Source organism: Lissotriton vulgaris, unplaced genomic scaffold, assembly GCF_964263255.1.
Source record: "Lissotriton vulgaris unplaced genomic scaffold, aLisVul1.2 SCAFFOLD_459, whole genome shotgun sequence".
Classification (NCBI taxonomy): domain Eukaryota; kingdom Metazoa; phylum Chordata; class Amphibia; order Caudata; family Salamandridae; genus Lissotriton; species Lissotriton vulgaris.
This window is the reverse complement of record NW_028246331.1, coordinates 211,801-239,736: the sequence shown is the minus strand read 5'-3', so window position 1 is coordinate 239,736 and position 27,936 is coordinate 211,801. Positions and strand designations below refer to the sequence as shown.

Genomic DNA, 27,936 nt, shown 5'->3' with positions numbered 1-27,936 from the left:
CTGACGCTCCGTTTGTTGCTGATCCATTGAGAGTTATGGCAAGTAAAGGGCATATGGTGACTGCCAAATGTCTGAGAAAGACAATTACATTTATCGCATTTCAAGCATCTGCCTCGATGTTCATCTGCTCCAAATCTCACGAGTGATCCAAGAATACCTGAGTGCCAGAATCAAGCATCCAAGTCCCCAGCTTTGATTCCAGACAACAGTCAAACTCCCTCAATCTTTACAACTCAATCTGGAAGAGTGGTGCGAGCACCTCGACCACTCATTGAGGAATTTCAATGTACATATGTTGTTTATACTTTTCATTTAACAAGGAGGTGTAGGGCCTCATTTATGAAAAGTGACGCATCGCTGCGTGAAAACGGCGATGCGCCACTTTCCACTGCGCTCTCCCTGCGACACTAATGATGAGTCATATTTACAGTATGACGCATCATGTCGCAGGGAGTTACAGATCCGTCAGTATTTCTGACGTATCTGTAGGCGCAAAAGTGACGCATCTCTGCGTGAAAACAGCGATGCGTCACTTTTCACTGCGCTCTCCCTGCGACACTAATGATGCGTCATATTTACAGTATGATGCATCATGTCGCAGGGAGTTACAGATCCGTCAGTATTTCGGACGTATCTGTAGGCGCAAAAGTGACGCATTGCTGGAGTGTGTCACAAAAGTGACGCAACTCCAGCAATGTGTACTTTCACATGGGCAAGTCCCATGTTGTTAGTGCCTGCGTCAGTCTTACGCCTGTCATGAGGCAGGCGTAAGATTTTGATGCATTAGCGTCCATGAAATGGCGCAGTGAAATCTTATGGATTTCACTGCGTTACTTCTACGACCCTTTCTTGCGTCAATACGCCCCCCTTGCATACATTGTACCTGGCCCAGGTATAATGTGGCGCAGGGGTTTACAAAGTGACGCATCTACCTAGATGCGTCACTTTGTAAATATGGTACAACAAGGCAAATTTTTTACTCCGCTGGTGCGTCACAAAAAGTCATGCACCAGCGGCGTAAAAGTGGCGCAAGGGCCCATAAATAAGCCCCATAGTATCTAGTGATCATGTACAATGTTCCTTAGCGGACTCCTTACGATGCTACGTAATCATTTGGGGTGTGTCTGGGTGTGGGCAATAACATTTACGACGTAATGCACTCAGTTAACGGTTGTCCACTGAAGAATAAAGATGTGTGTTAGAGAGCTCCATGTGTGGCATAGTCATGTATGTGCTCCAGAGCTGGGGAGTATGCTAAAGGTAGATTACTCCTTGTTCCATCTTACTTTGACCCAAAGGGTCACCCAGCTTCCTGTAAAACATTTTTGCCTTTGGTTTAACCTTAAAGGCCACACAATTTGCTAGACTTTTTTGTCTCTTTTGTATGACATTGATCTTATAACAATTTGAAGCTTAGATGTATTTTTTTAAAAGGACTGGAAATAACTATAGCCCTCTTCCACAAAGTGCTAGAAAATTGCTAAGGACATTTCTTTCTAAAAATACCTGCCTTACAGCAGCTGGCAGGAGCCAAAAGTCTAGGCAAACACAATAATCTTTTTTTAGTAGCACTGGCAATGAATGCAGAGGTTGAGAGCTGATGGCCTTGTGAGTGTTTAAGGTCTGACAATGAACTCTAATTCCAAGAAACCCTTTGGGATGGAAGCCACATAAACAGGGTGAACAGCCTTTACAACGAAACTTTTACAACGCACTACCTCTACAACGCAACTTTTACAACGCAAACTATTACAACGCATTGCTCTGGGGGGCGCTCTAGGATAGGGAATAGGTTCATTTACTATCCAATAACCTTCCCTAGTGTCCACGGGGACTGGAGTTGGAATAGTAAATTAAACTATTCACTATCCAGCACCCCAAAGCACTATGCGTTGTAATGGACTGCGTTGTAATACTTATGTTGTAAAGGCATGCGATGTAAATGCATGCGTTGTAATGTCATACATCCCATAAACAGCTTCCTTTAGTATCAGAACACTAGAGAGCATTGCCTCTGAAATGTTAGTGGGGTAGGACGGAGTTTGTGAAAGAAATTGTCTCTGCCACCATACTACCAACTTTTTCCAATGCAACAGCCTATTGTGAAGTGTCCATATTTCTCCAAAGGAGAGTTCACTTCTGACATATGTGCTTGAGACACCCTGAGCATTTTGAAGGCAACAATCTGTACCTCTTCTAAACCCTGAAAATCTATAGGTAACCAAGCATCAGCAACAACTTACTGTCTGTCTCTCTCTTTCTTTCCTGCAGGTCTCGATTTGCAGAGTTCCAATATAACTGTCAGCCTTCTAAACAGACTCCTTCTGGGTGTGAAAGGGATAATTATGCTGCCTGCTTGCAGGCCTACACAGGAATCATAGGTACTGTCATTTTTTTGCATTCAAAATAAATGAGGAAAACAATAGAAGGATTATTTCATGACCGCAAAAAAAAAACACCCAGGGGCAGATTTACAAGCCCCTTGCGCCACTTTTGCGTCCCTTTTAACATGGGAAAAGTGATGCAAAAGTGGCGCAAGGGCCTTGTAAATCTGGCCCTCAGTTGCAAAGCCAGTAGGTCTGGCTGTTGAATAAGCAAAAGGGCTACTTTAGTGATTATCAAGTTTCTGTGTGTGAGTTTTTGGTTGCATATATGTGGTATTTGTATTGAACAAACCAAGCCAAAAAACCAGTGGAGAGCTATACAAGGTCAAAGATAGGAGAGCATGGCAGAGGGAATCTCTAGATTTTTGTAGCCAACAATTGCTTTATTTTAGCTGTCACTTGCCTAATATTGTCTCTGCTTCAGTGTAAGTTAATGAGGAAAATACATTCTCTGATTTTTTTTTTTAAATCTCCCACTTTCCAGATTTAAAATGTTGGTTGGTGGACCAGCGTAGGGAATAAGCCATGAATGCACCTTATTGCTTAATTACAGTGCACTCCTGCCCTTTCACGTTGGCGTAGGGCAGCGAGCTAGGTGCTTTGCTGCACTCCCTACGCCAAAGGCCCAAAAATGAGGCCACACGTTTCTTTCACACTCATCAGTGTTAATTCTTCCATCCCTACTGGCCTTGCCTTTGCTCCCCAACCTCTTTACCGCCCCTTCCCCTCTTGTCATTTGTTAGAACAAACTTTTTTTAGGGATGACGCCTGCAAAAAAAGCCCTCTCCTTTTATGGGCCTCTCCAAGGTTGGTATATCTATCTTGCAACAGTAAATCAAAAACAAAGAAAATAGCGGCTCCATCATAACATATGTGTGCACATGTAATAACACTAAGCCACCAGAGCAGAACCATGCCTACATGCGCATGTGTGATGATACATCATCTTGCACACATCATCTAGCTTTTTTTACGATGCTGTTTAGAATCAGCAATAAACACTTTTTTAAAAACTTTTGCTAGGCAGCATCAGCAAACAACATTGGCAATGCCAGAAGGTCTGCATTGGACAAATCAAAAGTTACGACCTATTGGCTTTGCAAATGTTTGTTAGGACTGGTTTGACAGTGCAGCTCTCAAACAGGCCTGTTACTTACAGTGGATTTAGCCATTTTTGGATCAGGCTCTTTAACTCATTGAGCTGAGACTTTGTCATTCATATCTGGGGTCATCCCAGATTCATATTTCTCTGCCTGTTAGGGTCATAGGGTGTGTATTTTCGTCTCCAATGATGTGCTTGCACAGATCTGCTTGAATGTCTGTTTCTACAGCCTCTCTCCCAGCCCTCCCTTGTGTCTTGCTCTTTCTTTCGGCCACACTCCACTGTCGTGTTCGAATTCTACAGACCTACATACTCTGCAAAAACTCTCGAACACCTTAGAATAGAAGTTGGCCCGGAAACTGGAAATGCAAAAGACAAGTTTATTAAGACCCCATGGGGTGGTGGTACAATCCTACAGCACCCTTCGGCAATGCAAGAAGTATCACACCGAACATCGATGTGCGACCTCTTTTATACAGTTTAACAGCAATAAAAAGTGTAGGCGGTATACTTTTGAACAGTTTAGGTACATATACGGGCATTTTTGGAACACAGCCAGCATGTGGGAGGAGTTAAGGACCACTGGTCAGTTTTGTACAACATTCCTGAGAGATGACCACTCGGTAGTCTAAACGTGTGAGTGCGCAGGCGTGAGATTGACCAGTGCTAAAAATAGCCTGTTGCCGGGCAGGACGAAGGGTCAAAGGGATGGAGAAAGGACGAAAGGGCATGCCGGCCACGAGGCAGCATGTTCATACAAAATGGAAGCCACTGAATACAAAATGGCCCCCGCACGTTTGGTCAAGTTAACGTAAAAGATTCGTGTAGCTGAGCTAAATGCTAATTCAGATACTGCCAAATTACGACACCACCCTTTCTTGTTCCACCCTTTCTTATCCTACCCTTTTTGCTCTATGTGCTTCTCATTACCCCCACCCTCCCTCTCCTTACTCCTGCCAGACCTCACTCTTTCCTCTTTATGCTCCTCGTTCCCTCCTTCCCCCACCCTCTTGTTCCTTCCACCTTCTTGTTCCTTCCACCCTCTTGTTCCTTCTTCCTCCCCTCTGTTTTCCTTTTTTTCTGCTGCACGCCATCCCTCTTTTCCCTCACCCTGCCTCTCCTGGTTGTTTCCTGTAAGTGTCATAGGGGCCAGGCATTTTATTTCCTTTTCTTCTGTCTCATAGAAATAAAAGGCTTTCTATTCTGAAGGCTCCCTTACTTTCTACGTGGTCCTCTATTTGTTTGTCTGTCAAAAGAAGGTCAAGTGGCAGGAGAGCCACCGACCTATCCAAGCCTGGCTCAAAAATCTTAATGCTCTAAACTGCTCCTGTGCCCTATCGGATTCAGTCAAATCTCTAGGCATTACCCTGAATAAGAACCTGTCAATGAAAGACCACATCAAGAACTCTGCAAAAGGTGCACTCTACTCTCTAAAACACCTCAAGAAAATTAAACCTTTCATTCTCCAGGATGATCTTAACCACTTCAGCGCTTAAGACGAGTTCAACTCGTCATGAGCTACGGCGCTCCAGTGCTCATGACGAGCTGAGCTCGTCATGACCGCGCCCGTTCCGTGGAACGCTTGCATGCTGGGCTGATTCCCCTGCAGTACTGAGCGTTCCATTGGAACGGGTGTGGCCATGACGAGCTCAGCTCATCATGAGCACCGGAGCACCATAGCTCATGACGAGCTGACCTCGTCATGAGCATGGGGCCTCTGTGCGTGTCCCCCCGCCGCCCAGCACAGCGGGGGAAACAGCCCCGCATGGAAGGGGTTAAGACAATTGTACAATCCCTAGTCCTTTCTAAACTAGACTACGGGAACGCCATCCTAGCAGGTGCACCAAAAGCTCACCTTGCCCCACTAAGGTCAGTCCTTAATATGGCAGCTCGACTCATAACTAGTGGAAAAAGATTTGAACACATTACACCTACCCTCAAATCTCTCAACTGGCTCCCCATGGAAGGCAGATGGCATGCATCACTCACAAGGCCTTTCACACCCAATCCCCCAATTATCTGAACAACAAACTGGTAAAGCAGGAAAATCAAGAACTCTGAGATGCACCAACTCACTTCTTCTCATCCCCCCGAAACTGAAAAGAAAAGCAACCCAGTGCCGATCCTTCTCTGGTAATGTTCCCAGGATATGGAACACACTCCCTACGGACCTCAGATGCAACCCCTCATTCCCTTGCTTCAAAAAGGACCTGAAACTACTGCATCTCAACCAATACTTCCCTGACCTAGTCAACCAACCTAGACATCGATAGACTAATGGTCTCCCCTCTCACTCTGACTTTTTCTAGGAGGGGGGGTCATCTGACTGTTTCAACCACCTACGTTCTTCACTCCCCCAATGTATATTTAAGATTGATGCATTTGCTTATATATTTTTTGATTCCTCATGTTCTACCATGTAATGCAACTTCGTCTTTTCTTATGTATGTAAAGCGCTCTGATGCCCCCGGGTCTAGCTAGCGCTATATAAAACTTTATAAATAAAATTAAAGTTATTTCTTTCTTTCGATGGCATAGAAACTAAAGAATGATTATAATGGAGGCCCTCTTGCGATGTGGCCTGTATTTAACAATAGAAACAAAAGCAGGATTTAATCAAAGGCAAGAGAGATTTCAATGTTGTACCAAATTATTTTGTCTTGCTTCTCTGTGCATACGATGCTTGATTTAATACATTAAACTGACCTGTTGGGTTTGCCAATGCCTCTTGTTTTTGTCATCTAGATCTTCATTCTTATACTGCTTTATCCAGATATTTTGAGTGTATCAGCATTAATTCAGTGTGCATCTAATTACTCTGCAGGAAGCCCCATCACTCCTAACTATGTGGACAACTTAACCATGCACGTGGCACCTTGGTGCACGTGCAATAGAAGCAGAAAACGACAGGACGAATGTGAGACCTTTCTGCACCTCTTCACAAACAACGTCTGTCTCCGTAAGTACAAGAAAGCAATTCTTTACAACTGTGTCCACTGTTTGCCTGTGCAGCAGTAGAGCGGTAAGGGGGGAACAGAGAAACACTGCAAATACATGTTTTTACAGAACATTGGGCCGTATTATCAAGAAAGGGTGATACATTATCGCCGCTTTTATCGGTAGTAAACTGCGGCTAAAGCGGCGATAATGGGCTTGATAATATGCCCTTGTGCATTCCCATAGAAGCCCAGGTTAACACCAGAACCTGGGCTGTTATGGGAATTCACAAGGCCATATTATCAAGCCCATTATCGCCGCTTTAGCGGCAGTTTCCTGCCGCTAAAAGCGGCGATAATGTAATATGGCCCTTTCTTCGAAGTCACTGGTGTCATTTTAGCCGAGTCATATAGATGACCGACGTGGCAAGACCTTGAGTGTCACTGACGTCACAGGAAGTGGCTCCACTCACCCTTGGACCCATATTGCCATTATTTTGAATTTCCTAAATAGAAGTTACAAACTTCTAAATGGAGGCAGCAGAACTGTGGCATTGAAGCCTTGGTAGTAGACACAAATGGACAAAGACAAGGACAGCCAAAGACTTTTAACAGATCAGTGGTCAAATTTGTTCAATCACTGGGTCTGCAAAACAGGGAAGGCCCGATTCACAGAACTAACTTAAGACAAAATCCTAAACTTACTACTTTTGGTATTCACAGAAGGCATTTAGTAGTAGTAAAGTTAGGAGTCTGTCTTAAGTCTGTCTTAAGTCTGTCTTAAGTCTGTCTTAAGTCTGTCTTAAGTCTGTCCTAAGTTTGTCTTAAGTCTGTCTTAAGTCTGTCTTAAGTCTGTCCTACTACTTTTGGTATTCACAGAAGGCATTTAGTAGTAGTAAAGTTAAGATTTTGTCCTAAATGTGACTTAAGACAGACTTAAGACAGACTTAAGACAAACTTAAGACAGTCTTAAGACAAACTTTAGGTAAACTTCAGACAAACTTAGGTCAGACTTAAGACAGACTTAAGACAAACTTAGGACAAACTTAGGACAGGCTTAAGACAGGCTTAAGACAGGCTTAAGACAAAATCCTAACTTTACTACTACTAAATGCCTTCTGTGAATACCAAAAGTAATACGTTTAGGATTTTGTCTTCAGTTAATTCTGTGAATCGGGCCCGGAGTCTCATGCGGAAAAATTGGGAGAGAAGTTGTTACACTTGATGTCCATTTACAACTTATTACTTTATTGTGCTAAAACGCTTTATAACAGTTTAACACGCACTCAAGACCTCGTCTTCATGCTGCCCACAACCTCATGGGCTTGCCTGCACTCACCAACATTGTGGCATGATGTTGCTTCCAGTGTGTTGTGTGATACCCCCGAGTACGAGGGCCAGATTGGCAGCTCCATCAAAGACTTCAGGCAAAGCACCGAAGATGCTGTTGGATGCTTTATGCTCCATCTCACCGGGGTGGTGTGGGTTGCAGCAGAAAGTATACAAAAAGGAAGAAAACAACCCACCTCCAATACATTGTTCTAAATAAAGAATCAAATATACGGTATAATGACACAAAATCTTTTTTCTTTAGAATGAATCAAGCTTCTATCTTTATTTTCATATTCATGTGCACAGTCTATGCTTTAAGCCAAAGGCCCTAGTTACTGCGGTCCTATGCAACAACCGCGGCACTGCGGGACCAGCCGCAGTATTACACTTGTGGCGGTCGGACCGGCACAAGACCGCAAACTCCGGCACGATCAGGGAACCCACTGGGCCAGCAGTCTTTAAATGGCAGGAATATGGTGATGGTGCCACAGCTGGCACTGCCGAGCATATTCCGAGTTGCCATTTCACCACCCTTTTCAGGGTGGTGAATCCACCATGACAAGGGTGGCAGAGTGTGGGGCCCATAAAAGGCCCCCTGCAAGATTTGGGCCTGGGGTTGCAAGCGGATGGCACATGTAGTGCCCCCCCCCTGGATTTGTACCCATCCTCTGAGAGCGGTGGTCTCCCTGCTGGCTCTTTATGCTGCTTTCAGACTGCAGCAGGACCGCTGGCCAGACTAAGAAGAACTCTTCGTCTGGCGGGCGGCCTCACCACTGGTTTGGTGGTCCCACAGTGGATGACGTGTTGCACCGTCTGCACTAGGACCGCCAAACTCGTAATTAGGCCCATAGTAACTCATCCAAATGCTTTGAACAAGAGAACCGTCACCCTCACACGCTAAAAAGACCACTCACATGACTCACAAACTTCATACATACCACTCACACTGACATGTCTTCCAGAAACATATCAAGACTGTCTTGTGCCATACCCTTGTGGTGTATACCAATCACAGATACAAAAGAAACAATAATCTCATAAGTGTATTGCCAGATGGGAATTAATCCGTATACATTTCCAAAAGCCTATTGGCATGACTAACATTTACAGGCCTTTGTAGAGCATATCTTCATACATACATTAATTGGATATGTATACTTTATACACCTGATAATCCTCATTCTCATCTGGATGCATCATATTCCTTTGTCATGTCCCAGGGGTGGTGGCAGAGATGCAGATGCGCATTTTGGTGTAAAGTGGCCAGCTGGCCACACACCTTCTCAGGGCACAACTCGAAAAACATTTTTGTACAAGTAAAAACAAGGAGGGGTGAAAACACGGGGCCAAGTCCCTCCGGTTCTCTGTTAACCCGTTCGCTGCAGGTGTCAGCTAACGGTCGTCACGAGCACTACCTCGGTAGTGCTGCTCATGTCCGTTGGCCGACGCATTCCCGCCCGCTCAATAGAACGGTCTGCACTGGCGTGGAACGTTTGAAGCAGCAAACGGGTCAATAATGTAGGTCCAATGCTGCTTCCTCCAATGGACACCAAGTGAGAGAACTACTGATAAGTGAAGGGCATATTCTCCCTGTCCTCATGGCTTTGGCAGTCAATCCTTCCCAGGGTTATCGAAAGGGCAAAGCAAGATGTAGACCACTCCCCGATAAGGCAGGGTCACAATAGGGAATGTGAAAACCCACTCTATGGAGAATGGCCAATGCTCCGGCTGCTCTCCAAAGAAGCTCCCTAGCCCGCTCCGATATCAGTATTTTCTTTTGGGAACCCTTCGCTTCATTTATTTGTCGCAAGAAGTATATGCAATGCAGCTTACCCTGAAATGGCCTTGGGCGGCTTCCTTCCCATTTTGTCAAGACGTGTTGGTAGCACCGAATATATTGCCTGTGCATGTCATTTTCCCTAAAGAAATTTACATTCCCTTACCCTCACAGGTATCTGCTTTTTATTTCATGGTTTATTTTGGGTCTCCTAATATCTGTGTTATAACCAGCAGTAATAAGCACAAGAATTGGTGTGTGCCTTCTGATCTGACAACTCTCCTGTGTCCTCGTGTATTGATTCCTTATACTGATTTCCTCTTCATCTCAAATTTGTCTTGAGACATATCTGAGTCCTATGTTAATCTTCTCTACTTTCTTGCTTTTGTTTCTCTGGGCAAATGCAAAAACAACAATTGATGGACAGAACGCAGAACAATGTCATACATTCACCCCAGTACAGAGATCTGGGCCTAAATCCATCGTGTTTTTGCTTACCACGCCACCCCAGTTCAGACATCGCCATATGCAAATCAGTCTTGACCCTGTGCCTCATGGGAACAGTCCAGACCGATCTGCCAGGCCATGTCTTCTGCTGAACTCCTGAAACCGGTCCTAGGATGCTTGTTTCCAGTCCATGGAGGACCTGGCCTGGCAGTTCGGGCTGGAATGTTCCCATTGGGCGCAGGGTCAAGACTGATTTGCATATGGCTGGGTCCAAACTGGAATGGCATGGTGAGCAAAAAACGATGGATTTAGGGTCAGATGTCTGTACTGGGGTGAATGTATGAAATTGTTCTGTGTTCTGTCCATCAATTGTTGTTTTTGCATTTGTCACCCAGAGTGGGGCGGGTATGCTCAGACGTGAGTCCCGTGCTCACTACGTCACTGGAGTCAAGCTATCCTGGCTGATGAGGGGTGAAACCTCGAAACCGGTCCTAGGATGCTTGATTCTGGTCCAGGGAAGACATGGCCTGGCAGTTCGGTCTGGACTGTTCCCATGAGGCACAGGGTCAAGACTGATTTGCATATGGCTATGTCTGAACTGGGGTGGCGTGGGGGCAAAATAACGATGGATTAAACCCAGATCTGTGACTGGGGGTGAATGTTTGACAATGTTCAACATTCCGTCCATCATCTTTTTGTTTTCCATTTGTTCCTCTGGGCGGCATCTGAGCTGAGTCTCAGAGCGTTTTCAGAACTTCCAATATCTCAACTCTCACCTTGTACTTTTCTTTAAGGCCTTGACTCTCCTGGGGAATCTTTTCCCATCAGTCTCCCACTGTAAATTTTCTAATCCCAATCTCTTACGGTCACCACCATTTTCAGCCTAACTTGTCTCGTCCAGTGAGGAGAGACACACAACTGTTGGGCAGTGCTATGTCTGTCAGTTTATAGCAGTAGACAGTCTCAGAGCAACATTTTATGAGGTTTTCTCTTTTAAATATACCCTTTTACTATTTATTATTTATTATTAAAGATTTGATAGTCAGACGTTGGTTCTTTGTGTATTAATTAACTCTGGTCATTCAAAAGCAGACATTGGGGTCTCCTTTGTTCAGAGAGAAATTCAAGTGGGTGCCTACCTTTTATAGCATTTATAAAGTTTGGGAAATCAACATGTACACACCCCAGATCCAGTGATGTAAAAATAACACACTGTTTTTTGTGCTGTTAACCACCACTGGAGACTGAAGCCTCATCCTTTACATCAGACAATGCATTGTATTGCAGCATTTGTATAGCGCTTACTACCCTTATGTGGGGTACTGAAGCGCTTGTCTACATGAGTAGCATACTACACCGTGTAGGGTGTGTGGATTGAAGGATGTTGTCTTTGTTTTGATCCTATATGGAAAGTCCATATCGCACTTGATGAACATCAAGGTAAATGTAAAAATGTAAATTGATACTTGTATAGCGCACTACTCACCCGCAAGGGTCTCAAGGCGCTTGTACGAATACCGCTGTGGAACCCATCCTGGCTTTCCCTGTGAGGCGTCCACTCTTGGGCACCCCCAAGGTGGAGGCCAGGCATCCTTAGCGTTGTAGGGGCCGTTGTGGAGATTAAGCAAGCTATTGCCCAGAGTTGCAGAATGGGACTCCATGATTGGAATAGGCACCGAGGCGAGAATTATCAGGTCCGTGGAATTTTTGAGCCAAAGACCCGCCGAGGCGGGAAATTGAACCCTGGTCCCGGGCTAGACCTCTGCATCAGGGTCTGCCGCTCTAACCATTGAGCCACACTTCTCCAATGTGCGGTCATCGTCTTATGTGTCGCAGAGAGCAGCAGCGTGTTAGATGTTGAAGTGTAAGAGACAGACAGATTTATGGTTTTCAGTATTCTGGCAGTTATGTACAGCTCTGCAGACCCCTTTATGGTATTTCATATGATATAGTCTGCTTAGCTGGTTACTGCACTGTGTTCCTGCACAGGGTTGTCCAACCTGAGATTTTGTGTATAGTTGTGGTCCTTAACTGGCTTGGTTGGAGGGGGAGAGAAGTGCAAAGATCTTTTGGGATGGGCATTATTATAAACCCATATCTGAGTGTCTTTGTGAGATGTAAAGAAGTAGTCGGATTTTATAGACATTTGGGACCTGCAGTATTGGACTATTTTAAAGTCCTCCAAATTGTCCAGCAATGAATGACTGATTTCTTCAGTTATTTGGAGATGTCTGATTTTTTTTTGTTTAAGAGATTTTTATTTGAATTTTTATGAAAACAATACATAAGTCATATGAAAACCATTGTGAAGACACATTTAATAAAACAACATAAGCTAGATGACATAAGAAAGGAGAAAGAATATGAAGATATTGAAAAGGAAAGAGAGAGAAAGAAAGGAAGGAAAAGAGAGAAAAGAAGAGGAGAAAGGAAAGGAAAGACAAAGGAAAGGAAGTGGATACCATATACATAAGGAATATTTGCAGGAGAGAAGGAGATAAACCTTCAACGAAAAGGAGAGGTAGAAGAAAGTTAAGTAGAAAAAGGAAGCCAAAGGAAATCAGATTTAATTTTTGCAGAGAGAGAAGTAGAGGAAGCAGTAGCAATCCTATGTTCATCACAAATAAAGTTCCACCAGGTAAGTACAGATAATTTAGAATTATCCGTCCATGAGGATAAGATAACCTTAAAAGCTAAGGCAATGAAAAGATCAAGCAACCTTGCAGTAGAGGATATAATATCAATGTCTGGTGATAAAGAACCTAGAAAAACATGCAATAATGATAAAGAGGCAGTAAAGTTAAACATTGGCATGCAAATATTCCAAACTGAATTCCAAAAGGATAGAGCAAAAGGACATTCGTAAAGTTGGTGTTTAAGCGTGCCCATTTCCTTGGAACATGACCAACAAAGTGGGGAAGATGATGGGGAAAACTTACAAATACCAACAGGAGTAATAATAACTCTATGATAAATAAAATACAAAGATTGGGTAATACGAGCGGAGGCAGAAACTTTAACAGGAAGGGAAACCGATAGGTTATTTTCCCAAGCAGTCTCAATAACAGATTTAGAACGAGCTAAAAAAGTGGATAACAATAACTTATAAACAAGTGCAGCTTTAGGCCGTTGAGTCGAAAATAAAGGGTATAACAGTGTGGAGGGAGTAATAGGAGGGGAGGTAGAAGGCAAAACCAGTGTAGATAAGTGAGATTGTATGGCAGTTAAGATGATGGTATATTCATTAAACAGGGAATGATGTCTGATTTTTTGACTGGACAATATTGGTGACGGACAACATGCAGATATATCTTATATGAATATAAGTGGTATAAATTATAAGTTGTTTCTGACCGCTGCATATTATGGTTTTAATATTATTAAGGGCCATAACTAATATATGCAAGTACAAAACTATATATCTACCCCGCATCCTTTACCACTCAATACCTTTACCACGTATTTCTTTATCAGGCGTATACCTCTACCATGCATGCCTTTACAACGCAAGGAAAGTTAGATTGAGACTACACTAAACCAAATCTCTGTAAATGTAGCCAGTCTGTTCTGTTGGCTGCACTAAGAGGAAAAATAGGAATAAAATTTCCCTCTATAAAAATGCCAAACTGGGCCCACAGTTCTCATAGTCCCCGCTCTGATCAAGACGGGAATTCCAGACTCTCTGTACCAAGAGCTGAAAAGAGCCTTTTCTCTGAAACCAGAATACTTACAGGACTAAACTTGACCATTAGAACTACTGGAGAAACCAGTTTCTGGAGTTGCTCTCATGCACAGGTCAGTTCTTGGCCTCCTATTGCCTCTCAGTCAGCTTGCTGTGAAGCCCCACATGCCAGGAAACTTGATTGGTTGATAGCTTTGAGGATCAGAACCAATCAGATCCTACCATAGGAACCTACTTGCTCATGACCTGCCTCACCTTGTACAGGATGAGAGTGAAACTTTGGTTTATACTTATGAAGTTATGAATTATGAATGTCGTTGAAGCTTATGCTGCTGCTGCAATGTAAATACGATAACAAAATTATTAATTTGGTTTGTTTCTGTTTTGTTTGGTAGAGAGAGCGGTACTAGCCTTCGGCAATGGGACGTATTTGGATTTAGCGACAAATCCGTCAATAATCTCCACGACTTCAAAAGGAAAACATGAAAGAAATTCAAATTGAGACACAACAACAGTCTGAGGCTACATCTTTGATCAGGTAACTTGGACAAAAGCCTGGAATCAGCCGTCCTTGGGGTAATTTAATTGGTAGCCAAACAGAAAGCGTGTATAAAAAAAATGTTTTTGCGATGCTTGGGGGGGAGACTCTGAAAGTTCAACAAGATCATCCATAGCCCGTTTACTACTTGAAATAGTTCTAGTTAGGATGGTGTTCCCATGGGAAATGCTTTTATGTTTTGCTAAGAACTTTGGCACCGTTTGACTAATCTTTACAAAACTTTCCCAAAAAATGTTCTGTTTTGCTGGGAATCCTTCTAGGAAAGTTGTAGGGTGATTAGTCAAGCTGTGGACGAAAAAAAGAAGGGGTTCCAAAATGGAAAATCACCACTCATTTTCCATAGACTTTTTGGGAACTCAATAAGGCAAAAACTGCTGAATAGACTTAGGCAGAGTTTGTCAGGAGGCTAGATCTTGCTCCATAAAGTGTGCATTTTGTGATTTGGTGTAAATCTGCCCACTAGTTGTTCAGAAATGTAAATATTTCTATAGCTGGACAGTTGGGTTCTAGGGACTCTTGCGAAAGTCCAGCATGCATAACATTAAAAAATAGACCATTTTGATTGGCCTAGGGGACGTTTTTCCCCTTGTGCCATTTCATGCCTGCGGGAGTGAAGGTCCAATAGGCTGGCCGCAACATGGAAGGAAATGTTGTGGCAGCCATTGCAGGACTACGGGTACTTAGTCCCCTGCTCTGAAAATGTGTATAGAAAACAACATAGGGAAGGGATACCCTGCCTCACTAGCCCTTTTGGAGGACTCCCAGAGAATATATATAAATGTCTTTTGTCGAGAGTCTGTGGACTCTTGCCGGATTGTGTCAAAAGAAAATGGCAGCTGCTATTGATTATTTAAAATGACCACAGGGGTGGACCAGGGTCCTAGGGTCACAATGTATTTAATTATTTGGGGACCCCCTCCTTGAGCCAACTTTGGCCCCGGGAACGCCATCCTCAGGGCCTGCCGAGTTAATCAAAGGGGAGGGGGCGAGTGTCGCTCCTCCAAGTTGCCATGAAATGCACTGGGGACCCCATCCCCTGGGGCTGACTCACTTCTTGTGTCCCAGGGAGCCTACCCATGGAACGCTGTTTTCCTGCCCGCAAGAGCGCAGACTGGGGAAACTTGTCTGCTCCCGCCACGTAGACATTTGTGGGTAGGGAAAGAGAGATTGCTCCCATCTGACAGGAGCATGGAAATATACGTGTTCCCACTGGGCGGAAGTAATGCTGGCTCCTGGTGTACCTACAACGGGTGCATGTGGGCAGTGAGAGTTAGGGCAACCAACCGAGTTGCAGGGGCCCTAGGACACTCCCCGTGGTCCCAAGGCATCCACATTAGGCCCCAGGGATGAGGTATTGACTCAGAGAAGAGAACCACTCTCCCCCTCTGCCTAAAAATATGAATGTGGAACCCGGGGTGTGATCACCCGGGCCTGGAAAGGCTTGCTGAGAGGGACTGCACGTGCCCCCTCCCTTTAGTAAAGAATTGAATACACCCCTGGGGGATAGGGAACAAGGGGCCTGTAAAGGCTTGGTATGGGAGCTGCTCGACCTTCCCCTTAAAAAAAAGGATATGGCCCCGGGAGATGGGTTTCCCGGTGCCTGTAAAGCTTCGGGGAGTGAGGCAGCACGCTCCCCTCCCCAATAATGAATAATTGCTGATACCTACCAGCACTCGGATGGGTGCTGGCAGGGGGGCCAGTGGGGCCTTGGGGGCTGTGAGGCTTCTCCTTTGGCCCCCAACACAAAATAATGATTTGGGTGTCCCATGTGGGCATCAGGACCCTTCAAATAAAAAGACAAAAAATGAATAACTAATGAGCGTCTGGAGCCGTTCAGTTATCATTCACTGATCCTTGCAAGGAGCCGCCCCTAATGCCCTGCAAGGGCTTTTAAAACATATTTTTTTCAGTTTGGTGGTGCTCCTAGAAGGGTAGGAGCACCACCCAGCATTTTGTCAATATTTTGGGGAGACTGCAGGGAGTGCAGCAGCCCCGCAGCAACGTAAACAAAAACAGTAAGTGTCCTTGGTCATTAAATTCATGACCCTAGGAGAATTTACCATATTTTTTTTTTTTTACTTTCCTAGCTGTAGCTCTATGCTCTTCAGCTGGAGTGCGGCGCCACCTTGTGGTTGGTTCTATGACTGCCTTGCGTAGCTTGAAAAACATTTAAAAAAAATACTCAAAGGCATTTCAATGATTTTCTTTTAATAGAGATTCATTTCATTTATTAATGACAATCACTTTTATTAAACATTGAACTGTTTGTGAATAAATGAATATATGATGATATTCTGACCCCTTCACATAGTCAATAGGCTCAGTTTTTTATATTTTGATGCCCTGACCCTTTGTCAAAGTGAGTAGCTCTGCCTTACTTAAAATAAAACCCCTTATACTTAGCTATATTTACCTATGTGCGCACACGGACGTTTGAGTTTGATGCCTTGCGCCTAAAACCCCCACGCTGCACATGACTTGTGCGCCGTGAGGGAATTGGGCACCAGTGGGCGTTGGGCGCAGGACTTTGCCTGCGGCCAACTGCACTCCGCACATGACTGGAGGCCTTTTTCAGCATGGGTGTAGCTGCCCACTAGGGTCACGGTTAACCCCACACTGTGCACAACTTTCAGTTGTTCACAGCATGGGGTTGGTTGTCCATGAAAAGTTTGTCGCAGGGCCTGGCCGCATGCAAGGCCCTGCGGCAAACTCTACGCAGTGCATGGCCAAAGGTCGTGCGCAGCATGGGGTTGGCATTATGGATGGTAATAAAATATTACTTTACTTAAAAAAAAAAACTAGAAATTTCCTGAAAAATAAACCCAAAGATTAAAGTAACGTTATAATTAATAATAGTAATTATGTCTTATTTTACATTAAAATTCACTGGAAAAAACAAAGGTTAAATTAACATTATAGTTAGATGAAAATTTCAGTGACAATGTAACGTTATAAACTAAATAAAACACTGAAATTCACCAGTATTGCAGCACACGCTATAAGAGGGAACTGCTTATAGGGGCTGACACTATGCATGCTTAAATGTACACAATGTGTGCGCTGCGTGCCCTTATGCCTAGTTCCACACCCCTATATTGCCCCTGGTAATAGTATTTTTTGCATTTTATTGTTTCTCTCAGAAGGTTAGTGTTAGACCTGGCACCATTGGCATGGGTCTCCCTTCCATTTTTGCTGTTGCCTCATGTATGTTTGCTGGTGTTAAATGCGTTGGGCACTGTGCCACTGCTATCCAGTGCCACAGTGCAAGTGCTCCCTATTGTAAATTGATGTAGTAATCAGTGGTTCCATGTTTGACTATTTGGTTTACTTGTCAGACCCTCGTCTAGTGCACTGAGTGTGCCATGGGCATGTAAATCCAAATGCTGCTGGTGGGCCTGCAGCACTGGTTGTGCCACCCACAGAAGCAGCATTGTACAATGTGTCTAAGGTCTGTCATTGCAGAGCCTGCGTGCAGTCTGGTACTGTCATGCTGACTGGGCAAGTGCACCCACTTGCCAGTCCCTCAGCCTTCCCTTTTCTTCATATCAGTCACCCTTATGGTAGGTCCAAGGGCAGGGTGCGTTGTAAGTATAAGGTAGGACAAGCCCTGATGTGTGTGGCATGTCCTAATAGTGAATTACAGCCATTTTCGTTTTTCACTATTGCAAGGTTACCTATTCTCCATAGGCCAGAATGGGCTGTTAGATGATTACTTGTTTTTAATCCTAACTGTCTCAGAGAACATGGTAGAAATTCGAGTTTAGTATGCCTGAACTCAGAATAATAAAATACATCTTTTAGTGAAGTTGATTTTAATATTCTGTGTTTGCAAATACCACTTTTAGAAAGTAGATATTTGCTTGTCTAACCATTCAAACCTGCCTCTGCTAGGTTTTGTATTCCTTTGTCTGGTTTTGTGAGTGACAGGTCTGGGGGATTCCAAGAGACAGGCTGAGTCACCCAGTGGTGAATAGAGAGATCTGCATCTAGATGGGAGGGAGGAGTTGCACCTGAACCTTGAATAGGGCTGTGCCTGCCTTTCACAATGCTGGCTCCACCCCCTGGGGAGTGGCTGATGTCTCTGCCCTGCACACTGAAAGAAGAGAAGGAGTCCTGTAAAGAAAGTGCTCCAGGACTGTACTTGCCTTCCACAATGCTGGCTCCACCTCCCGTGGGGCGTCTGATGTGCCTGCCCTGCTTTGTGAAAGGAAAGGAGAAGTCTGGTAAACAGAGTGCTTCAGAACTGGTTTGAACTGGGCAAAGGCCCCTCTCCCCTCAGAGAACAAAGGATTTTGGTGTATAAATATTGGGACCCTGATCCCATGAATTTAGATCACTTTTGGACTACAAGAAGAAACCTTTACTGAGGAGAGGAACCTGAAGAAACTGAGGAGAGACTATTTCAAAGCTGAAGTGCTGTTTGGGGAATTGGCCTGCAGTGGTTGCCTTACTGCCAAAGGAAGGAGAAAGGAACTTTGTGTACTTTTCTTTCAACTTGTGAAGGATCTCGAAGGGCTTGGAAAAGAGCTTGCCTCCTGCTGAAGTCTCATGGACAACAGACTTCACCCCCAGCTCCCCAGAGTTCTTGTGGAAGTGCCTGCTGCTGTTTTGAGCCTTCTGAGGAACTGTGTGTCGCAAGGAGCTGTTAGCACGACTCAACGAGAAGAAGCGTGTCGCTGTCGCTGTACCTGCTGTCGCAACTCCAAAGGAGGGTGTCGCCGCTGGAGCTGTCGCACTGCACCGCATCAGGAGAAGTATCTCGCAACAAGGTCGGAGCGTGTTGCCGTTGCTGTGCCTGCCGTCGCAACTCTGAAGGAGGGTGTCGCCACTGGAACTGTCGCACTACACCGCATCAAAGAAGAGCACCTCGCATCCCCGAGTAGCGCATCGCCGTCGGAGCTGCTGCCATCGCATCTTGGATGTTGCCGCTGTAGTTGTAGCATCGTGCGGAAGCTTCATGCATTGTGGGAGAAGAGTGTCGCCGCTGGAGCTGTTGCCTTCGCATCGCAAGGGTGTCGCCGCTGCAGTCCACGCATCGAACCGAGAACTTCTCGCATCCCCGAGAAGCGTGTCGCATCTGGAAGATCTTCACGTCTTTATTTCTTTGCACCTGAACTTAGCCGCATTTCCCTCGCTGCGACATTGCTTGTCGTGGAAGCGCAACGCAACCTAAGGTATGTTGACGCAAAGTGTCGCATCTAAAAACTAAACTGAACTAAGCTTAAATCTACCATCTTAAAGTAATAGTATTGTGTATATTTGTCGTTTATGGTCTTGTGGTAACTCTATATAAAGTATACTTATTTTTGATATAAAACCTGTGTGGTGTCCATTTGTAGTGTTGTCACTGGGTTACTTTATGTGGTCACAAATGCTTAACACACTGCCTCTGAGATAAGCCTGTCTGCTCGTGCCAAGCTACCAAGGGGGTGAGCAGGGGTTATTTTAGGAGTGTAATCCCCTTATCCTGACTAGAGGCAAGGGTCCCTATTTGTTACAAGTACCTACCTGTGCCAACTAGAGACCCCCAAATCTAACAGTTAGTGTCTTTTGTCCTTGGAAGATATTAGCATTGTGCGTTCATTGGTAGACAACCCGAAAGGAGCAAAATGCCTCAGGTAATGTAGATATTTGTGGTATAAAATAGGTGCAGTTCTCAAATTTAAGGTGATGAAATGCTGGCCATCGTCATGAGCTCCTTGTTCTTGCATGAGACAAAAAGACAGGACAAAAAAAGCTGAATATTGGTGAAACGCCCAATTTAATGGAGTCATCCGATCCCGCCGTTAGGGCATAACATAGGCGCATGCTTTGACTCACAAATAATTATAAGGTCTTAAGACGTCTCTGAAGAGTAGATTTGGAATAGCTGTAGGTGCTTTCTAATACTTTTTTTCATATAGGCTCCAAGATTGATTGGTCACCAATTTTGTGTTAACACGTTTAGACTGCAGAAGTGCTCTGGTTGCAGTTACCAACTTGATTAGCTAAGGAAGTCTAGCTAGCAGTTGAATGCAAGAACTTAATTTGATGAAGCATATTACTCTTCGATTATGCATATCAGTCCATCATCTATAATCAGGGAAAATTCTTTTGAATTCCAGGTTTGCAATCTGAACCGCAATCAAATTTGACTGAACATGCTTCATCCATATACAGTAGTGAGGAGAAACAGGCACACACATGGGTGGAATTTGCGTAGTCGTGCTACGCAAAGCTCTGCGAAACAGTAAAAAATCTCTGCGAGCACGCAGAGTTCCGCGAACACGCGGAATTGCTTGTTCCGCCCGTTCGTGATGCTTTTTTCCTGTTTGCGTGCTCGCGGGGAAATATCTCACGGACACACATTTTGAAAGCGCAAACAAGCAAAAAAAATCCACAAAGCCGCGGATCGCGGGATTTTGGCCAATTCCACGTTCTCCGCGGAACGCGAAATTACCCAAATTCCGCGAGCGGTACGGAATGTACTGCCCAGGCTTAGAAAATACCATTGTTGGATCTATCTCTGAATTGTAGAGAGATATGGAATGTTCCCACCTAAGGATGGAATAGAATGCAAAAGCATTGTTTTCATACCCAGGGCTTCAATTAGGCAGCCTAATGAGCATCAATTAAACTAATTGGAGTTAAGTCTGAGTTTAAAATGAATCATAGTCATCCAGGGAGATTAAGATATTCGCATGGCTAATCTGATTTAAATACTTATATTGAAACTACTTTACTAGGCAGAGACTGAGACTTTGTCGCATGAGCAGAGACACATCCCCCTCCCTGTATAAGATGCAACACTGAGGAAGCAGATCTCCACACAGAATGGAACTGTAGAATTATCAGCGGCATCCGGCACACGTATTCGCAGAGGGGCGGGGTGAGGCGGGCGTTAGAGGGGGTATGGTCAACAGACGACGTAATAGATATAATTAAATAAATACTTTATTATTATTCTGTCACTCCCCCGCTGCCGAGCCCTGTCCCGCCTCACCGTGTTTACCTGTGCCGACCACTGCTGAGAATTATCAAAAGGTTTTGGTTAATGGTGGAGCAGGGATTTGGGGAAATTATGGGCCACGCTATCACCCACCCGCAAACCGCCCCCTCCCAGGATAGCCATGCTAAATACCTAGATGATATTGGAGCTAGTAGATGTGAAAAAGCATGTTTTGATGTTTGACTTGTAATGGCCAAGAGAGACATTACTCAACCGGAGAGGCAGTCGGATACCTTGAGCATCTCTAAATGTGCTGCAGACATGTACCCCTGTAGTTTATTGGCACCCCTGATCTAAGGAGTACCAGGGTGGCCCCAAAGACACCCAAAGGTATGGGGACAGTAGACATCAGTTGGGGTTTACTTGATGGCGAGGGTCCAAGGTCAGGGCGCTATGTGGTTGATAGACTAATATGCTTCTCAGAACCATAATACAACCCCAACATTCTGTACTGAAACTTCATAAGGTGATGATGGTGGAAAAGTGCCACTGGTGTACATTTGTTTGCTATCCAAACAAACTAATGTTTCCGAAAAACAGCAATAAATTGTGTTATATAAAAAGGATTCTTAGCCATGAAACATAGAGTGGAACTGGAAGGTCCTGATGACAACTGGTTACCTTGGGTGATAGAGAACTATCTGTCGCCCTTTGAGAAATGATGGGATTAGAGGTGATTGGTGAAGCCGAATGGCACTTTTGGAATGGTGGGGCTGTTTGATGGCAAGATGGCCAACAAAAGGCATTTAAGCACGCGGTAAAGGATTCCTATGAAAACATGCAATGGCTGGTAGAAATGGAAATCTCTAGGAAGAGGTAGCCAATAACTTTGTTTCATAGTGTTGTTGATGTGATCCAAATAGTTTTTTTGGTTTACGTAAGCGGTGAAGCAGATGCAGCGGAGATTTCGCTATATGTTCTAGTGGTGTTGGGGTAGCTGGTGAGAACGCCTGGGTTCTGATGGTATAACTTTATTTCTCTCACCCATGAAGTCTTCATCATTGCTGACAGTATCATCACAGTCTCATCACTATAGCAGTTCTCCACTAGGTCAACATGCTTAGTCCATAAGAGCTCAATGCCACCTTTGTCCCCAGGGATCTTCCTCTCAAATATAAATTCAGGATGTATGACGTTACAACGCATACTTTTACCACGCATACCTTTACAACGCGGTATTTACAAAGAATACCGTTACAACGCATAGCGCTTAGAGGTGCTGGATAGTGGTAAGTATAATTTTCTATTCCTTCTCCAGTCCCCGTGGACACTAGGGAAGGTGTTGGGTAGAAAATTAAACTTATTCCCTATCCTAGAGCGCCCCCCCAGCGCAATGCGTTGTAATGGTATGCGTGGTAATGCCTGCGTTGTAATGGTAGTCGTTGTAAAAATTTCGTTGTAAACGTTACATACCATAAATTCATGCTAAATCCTTAAGTAGCCATGAACCTAAAGAATCTTTTCACCTCTGACATCGCTCCCTCTATGGCCCCAGATTTACGATGATTTCGCATTGCGGTAGCGTTAACTTTGCGACGCAGCCCCGACCCATAATAATTTTTGGCGTTTACTAAGCCACTCAAAGCTACTTTGCATGGTTTAGTAAACACAGAGGGGCAGATTTACAAGCCCCTTGCGCCACCGGTGCATCACGTTGCGTGACGCACCGGTGGCGCAGCCTGCTGAGCGACATTTACAGGCACAGCTAAAGTCAAGATAAGGGTTTGAACCAATAGACAGAACCCTTAAAGAATAAGATGTCAACATGAACCGTGTGTTAACTGTTAGCAAGTTTGATTCTGTTCTAACAGTCAGGAGAAAAGAATAATTTGTGGACATCAAATACAATGTTGGCCATTAATATGGCTTTATGTTTAGAAAGTGTACATTTCCTTCTCAAAGACCATTTGAATTCTATGATGTGTGTAATATAAATTATGGTTTCCTAATTTCATTTATGTTTTTATAGGTGCACTGTCATTCACGACTGTATCCTGTCTAATGAGAGTGAAGGTTTGGTCTTGAAAAAGATGGAATAAATTGAGAATCCATCGAAACGCGTCGACGCACACTAACTAATACACAACCCCCTTGCCTCGCACTACTTGAACGGCCAATAATATATAAATGTTGTCAAGTAATGTATTGATCATATAGCGAAACAGGGGATGTGTAGCTCTCTAAGACCAAGTGTATAGGTCTGGTGTAATACTCTCTTATGAATTTTTACTTTTGTATTCACTCGTGATTATTGTCATTGCATATTGTTTTTATTAACTTGTTGGTATGTACAACTGCATTTTAACTTTTAATGTGATATTTTAAATGAACTTGTAACCAAATAAATTGCATATCAATTTAATTCACTGGTCTTTGAGGTACATACAGGAATAGGGACTGTAGTATGTTCATGGTGAGTGAATGGAGTGAATGACATTTCGAGATTTATCAAGTGTGTGAGAATCGTTTACGAGTAACTTACCCATTGGGATTTTGCTACTTTACGCGGGTAAAGTCACCCTGCGTGACTTAACCTGTGCTTGTAAATATCGCGCCTGTTCATGCAACGCTTCGCGTGTTAGGGGCGGGACATGGGTGTTGCTGTGGGTGTTCCCACGCAACACCCATGTCCACTGGTGCATTTCCAGATTTACGAGAAATCGTAAGTCTGGAAATGTGTCAGAATGCTACGCCTCCCTGGGGGTGGCGTTGCAAGGTGCAACGAGGAGAAATTGTAAAGGTAGGATTTTTGCCGTGTACATAGACTGCTGCATTGCAACTGCCACTTTTTTTTTGTTGCAGATTTATATAGCGCCAACTCGACCCGCATGTATTGGAGCGCTTTACATGAGCATCAGTTACATTACACAAGGACAACACATTCCCTGTAGGCACCGGGAGATTAAGGGGCATATTACCAAGCAATAGCGATAATTATCGCTATTGCTTGGTTAGAGACTAAAATTTACCGCTAAGCTGCGGCGATTTTTATCGCAGATAAACCTTGGTATTACCAAGGTTTATCGCAAATGCGATAAAAAATGGCCGCAATGCATGAATATCGCTGAAAAGTCAACGATATTCATGCATTACCGAGCTAATGCTCTTAGCCATGTTATCCACCTCCCATTGGATAACATGGCTAAGAACTGCTCAGGGCAGGTGTTAGCTTTTGGAGATATTTGCGCTTAGCGCGAATATCTCCAAAAGTTGGTAATAGGAGATAGCGATGTTAGCGACTGTTTCCAGTCGCTAACATCTTGGCACGCCCACTTTGCATGTCATTAGTGATAAATATCACTGACATGCAAAGCGGGGCCCAAGATGGTCGCTATCTCCTACTAGCTGTCGCTAACTGGTGTTAGCGACAGCTAGGTAATAGGGAGATAATTTTATCTCCTCTTTCTTGGCTTTTAAAGCCAAAAAAGCGGAGATAAACCCCCTTGATAATATGCCCCTAAGTGATTTGCTCAGAATCACAGGACGCTGAGCCGACGCTGAGACTCAAACCTGATTCCCCAGCTCCAAAGTTGGCAGCCCTGCCCGTGAGCCTGTTAGTGCCACAGAGAACAGACGAGCAGTGCGGAAGAACAAGGAAGTCCCACTGTGTTAAAATGCTCAGTGAAGTTAGATATGATTATCCAAAGGAAACAAACATCAACCGCAAGCTTAAGAAGTCCAGGCGGGATGTCGATTGTGTTGGCACACAGCGTTGATAATACACGTGACTGCAAATCAAACTGACGTGCTTGGTAAAGAAACCCTTAACTTGGTGGTTACCCTGGTGCAATTGTTAACTAAACAACTGTGCTTACTAAAAGTAGTAATGTTTAATTTAGTTTGCGGTTAGCATGCAATCTAATGCAAGAAAAACTGAACAAAACTAGGCGGTTTAGTAGAGAGAAAGTTGTGCAGGTTTAAAGGTCACTCTTTTGAAGTGAACATATTTAAATTAATCTAACATTACCGTGCCTTCGAAAATATCCAGACACTTAATTGATAGTCTGGCGTTTTGACAAAAAGCATGCCATGCCTGTTAAAACAAGCAGTGCATAAACACGCACTTTGTACGTATAGTCCTTGCTTACAAGAAGCACGGCTGTCAGTAAAAGAGACTGACAGCTTTGCTTCTCATAAGCAAGGGCTATATGTACAAAGTGCTTGTTTACGCACAGCTTGCAGGTTTTCAAACACATAAATAAAAGGCATTGTCATTTACAATGCCAATAGCTCAAACTCTCGCAAATGCGAAACCTATTGCATTGCAAATGCTTGTTTAGAGGCTGTATGTAATAGTTCCTGTCTGTGCTGCGACTGTCATACTGCCAAAAGGATTTGTTTGTCTTCAGAGGGCGGAAGTGCCCACCTTGTGTAATCAAGTGCATGTTTGCACTTACACACACTGCCCTCTTAGCACTTACACACACTGCCCTCTTTGCACTGGATTGCGTCATGACCCCGACTTTTCAGTCGGAGGGGTAGGTTTCCTCAGAGCTTCCTACACTCCCCATTCACCTTTGGGTGAAAGAACATATATATATGTTATATATATATATATATATATATATATATATATATATATATATATATATATATATATATATATATATATATATATATATATATATATAGATAGATAGATAGATAGATAGAGCGATAGATAGATAGATAGATAGATAGATAGATAGATAGATAGATAGATAGATAGATAGATAGATAGAGCGATAGATAGATAGATAGATAGATAGATAGATAGATAGATAGATAGATAGATAGATAGATAGATAGATAGATAGATAGATAGAGCGATAGATAGATAGATAGATAGATAGATAGATAGATAGAGCGATAGATAGATAGATAGATAGATAGATAGATAGATAGATAGATAGATAGATAGATAGATAGATAGATAGATAGATAGATAGATAGATAGATAGATAGATAGATAGATAGATAGATAGATAGATAGAGCGATAGATAGAGCGATAGATAGATAGATAGATAGATAGATAGATAGATAGATAGATAGATAGATAGATAGATAGATAGATAGATAGATAGATAGATAGATAGATAGAGCGATAGATAGATAGATAGAGAGATAGATAGATAGATAGATAGATAGATAGATAGATAGATAGATAGATAGATAGATAGATAGATAGATAGATAGATAGATAGATAGATAGATAGATAGATAGATAGATAGATAGATAGATAGATAGATAGATAGATAGATAGATAGATAGATAGATAGATAGATAGATAGATAGATAGATAGATAGATAGATAGATAGATAGATAGATAGATAGATAGATAGATAGATAGATAGATAGATAGATAATAGCAACCACATAGGGATTAGTTACCATCTGGTGTACTTTGTGGACATTGGATCTGTGATCTAGCATCCAGTGTTTACCTGGTTGGTGTGAGCATGTAAATGAAGGAAAACTGGTGACAGGGTTAGTGCTAGAATAAATGGTGCTATGGCCTGGAATATAGGGCATGCCATTCTTGCATTCACGATACTGCCATAGAGGGGGCTGGTGCTGGCGCAGACGGAGCTTCACAAATTATGTGGTAAAGGTAGTGACTGAGTAAAAACGAGAGAACAATTAAAGGGAATTAGAGCAATAGGATGTATGACGTTACCACGCGGTACATCACAACGCGGTACATCACAACACAGCTTTTACCACGCAAGTCGTTACCACGACTTGCGCTGTAGGGTGCTGGACTTAGGAATAGTATGATTTACTATTCCAACTCCAGTCTACGTACAGTAGGGAAGGTGTTGGAATAGTAAATCACACTATTCCTTAGTCTAGAGCGCCCTCCAGTGCAAGTCGTGGTAACGACTTGCGTTGTAAAATCTGCCTTGTGATGGCACTGCGGTGTTTTGACCGCGTAATAAAGGTTGTTTCCCGAGCAATACATCTGATTCACTGGGAGGGAGTGGAGAGGAGAGCAGGCATAAGTCTGAGCTCCTCAACAGAGACATAGATATCAAAGTTGAAGTCAGACTGTATGTTTAAGAAAGCAACATCATTTACCTACCGGAAATTGGTCAACAACCTGCCAGATCCCACTGGACCCCTTAGGGAAAAATGGGCTCAAGACGTGGGCGACCTTGGAGAGACTGAATGGCAGGAGGCACTGGCTTCCCCACGGGTAGTGGGTGTACCATCGCGACTCAGACTGGTGCAGCTAAAAATCTTACACCGATTTTACTATACTAGACACACCTTGCACAAGATAGGTAAAACACCACACCCGTATTGTCTACGTCATTGTGGGGACGAAGGTACCTTTTTCCATACCATATGGCAATGCCCCAAAATCATGGAATTCTGGGTAAAAGTGATGAGGACGTTTTCACAGACGTAGGAAGTCTCACTGGTACCGGAGCCCAGACGATGTTTGTTAAATGTCAGGGAGCCCAATGACCTCACTCAACAGGCACAGGACTGGGCCACATTAGGGATTATGGTAGCCAAACGTAATATTGCACAAAAATGGGGCTCGGCGGAACTACCGACACTGGCCTCATGGTGTAGGGATATGGACGCGGCCATGATTGCTGAGAGAACGGTATTCACCAATCAAAAGTGATGCATCGCTGCGAGGAAACATCCATGCGTCACTTTTCACTGCGCCCTCCTTGCGACATGCTGGATGCGTCACATTTACAGTATGACGCATCATGTCGCAAGGAGTTACAG

The 27,936-nt window shown here is 43.7% G+C and overlaps 1 protein-coding gene across 1 annotated transcript in view; it reads left to right on the top strand.

Moving 5' to 3' along the window:
* LOC147665984 (GDNF family receptor alpha-4-like) overlaps nucleotides 1-23,567 on the top strand; it is a 432,571-nt gene extending 409,004 nt beyond the window's left edge. Inside the window, exons 5-8 of the mRNA XM_086949349.1 lie at nucleotides 2,272-2,381; nucleotides 6,311-6,445; nucleotides 14,056-14,198; nucleotides 23,177-23,567. Coding sequence (XP_086805475.1) covers nucleotides 2,272-2,381; nucleotides 6,311-6,445; nucleotides 14,056-14,162 — 352 coding nt within the window. The 3' untranslated portion in view covers nucleotides 14,163-14,198; nucleotides 23,177-23,567. The remainder of the gene's footprint in view (nucleotides 1-2,271; nucleotides 2,382-6,310; nucleotides 6,446-14,055; nucleotides 14,199-23,176) is intronic.
* The last annotated feature ends 4,369 nt before the right edge of the window (nucleotides 23,568-27,936 follow it).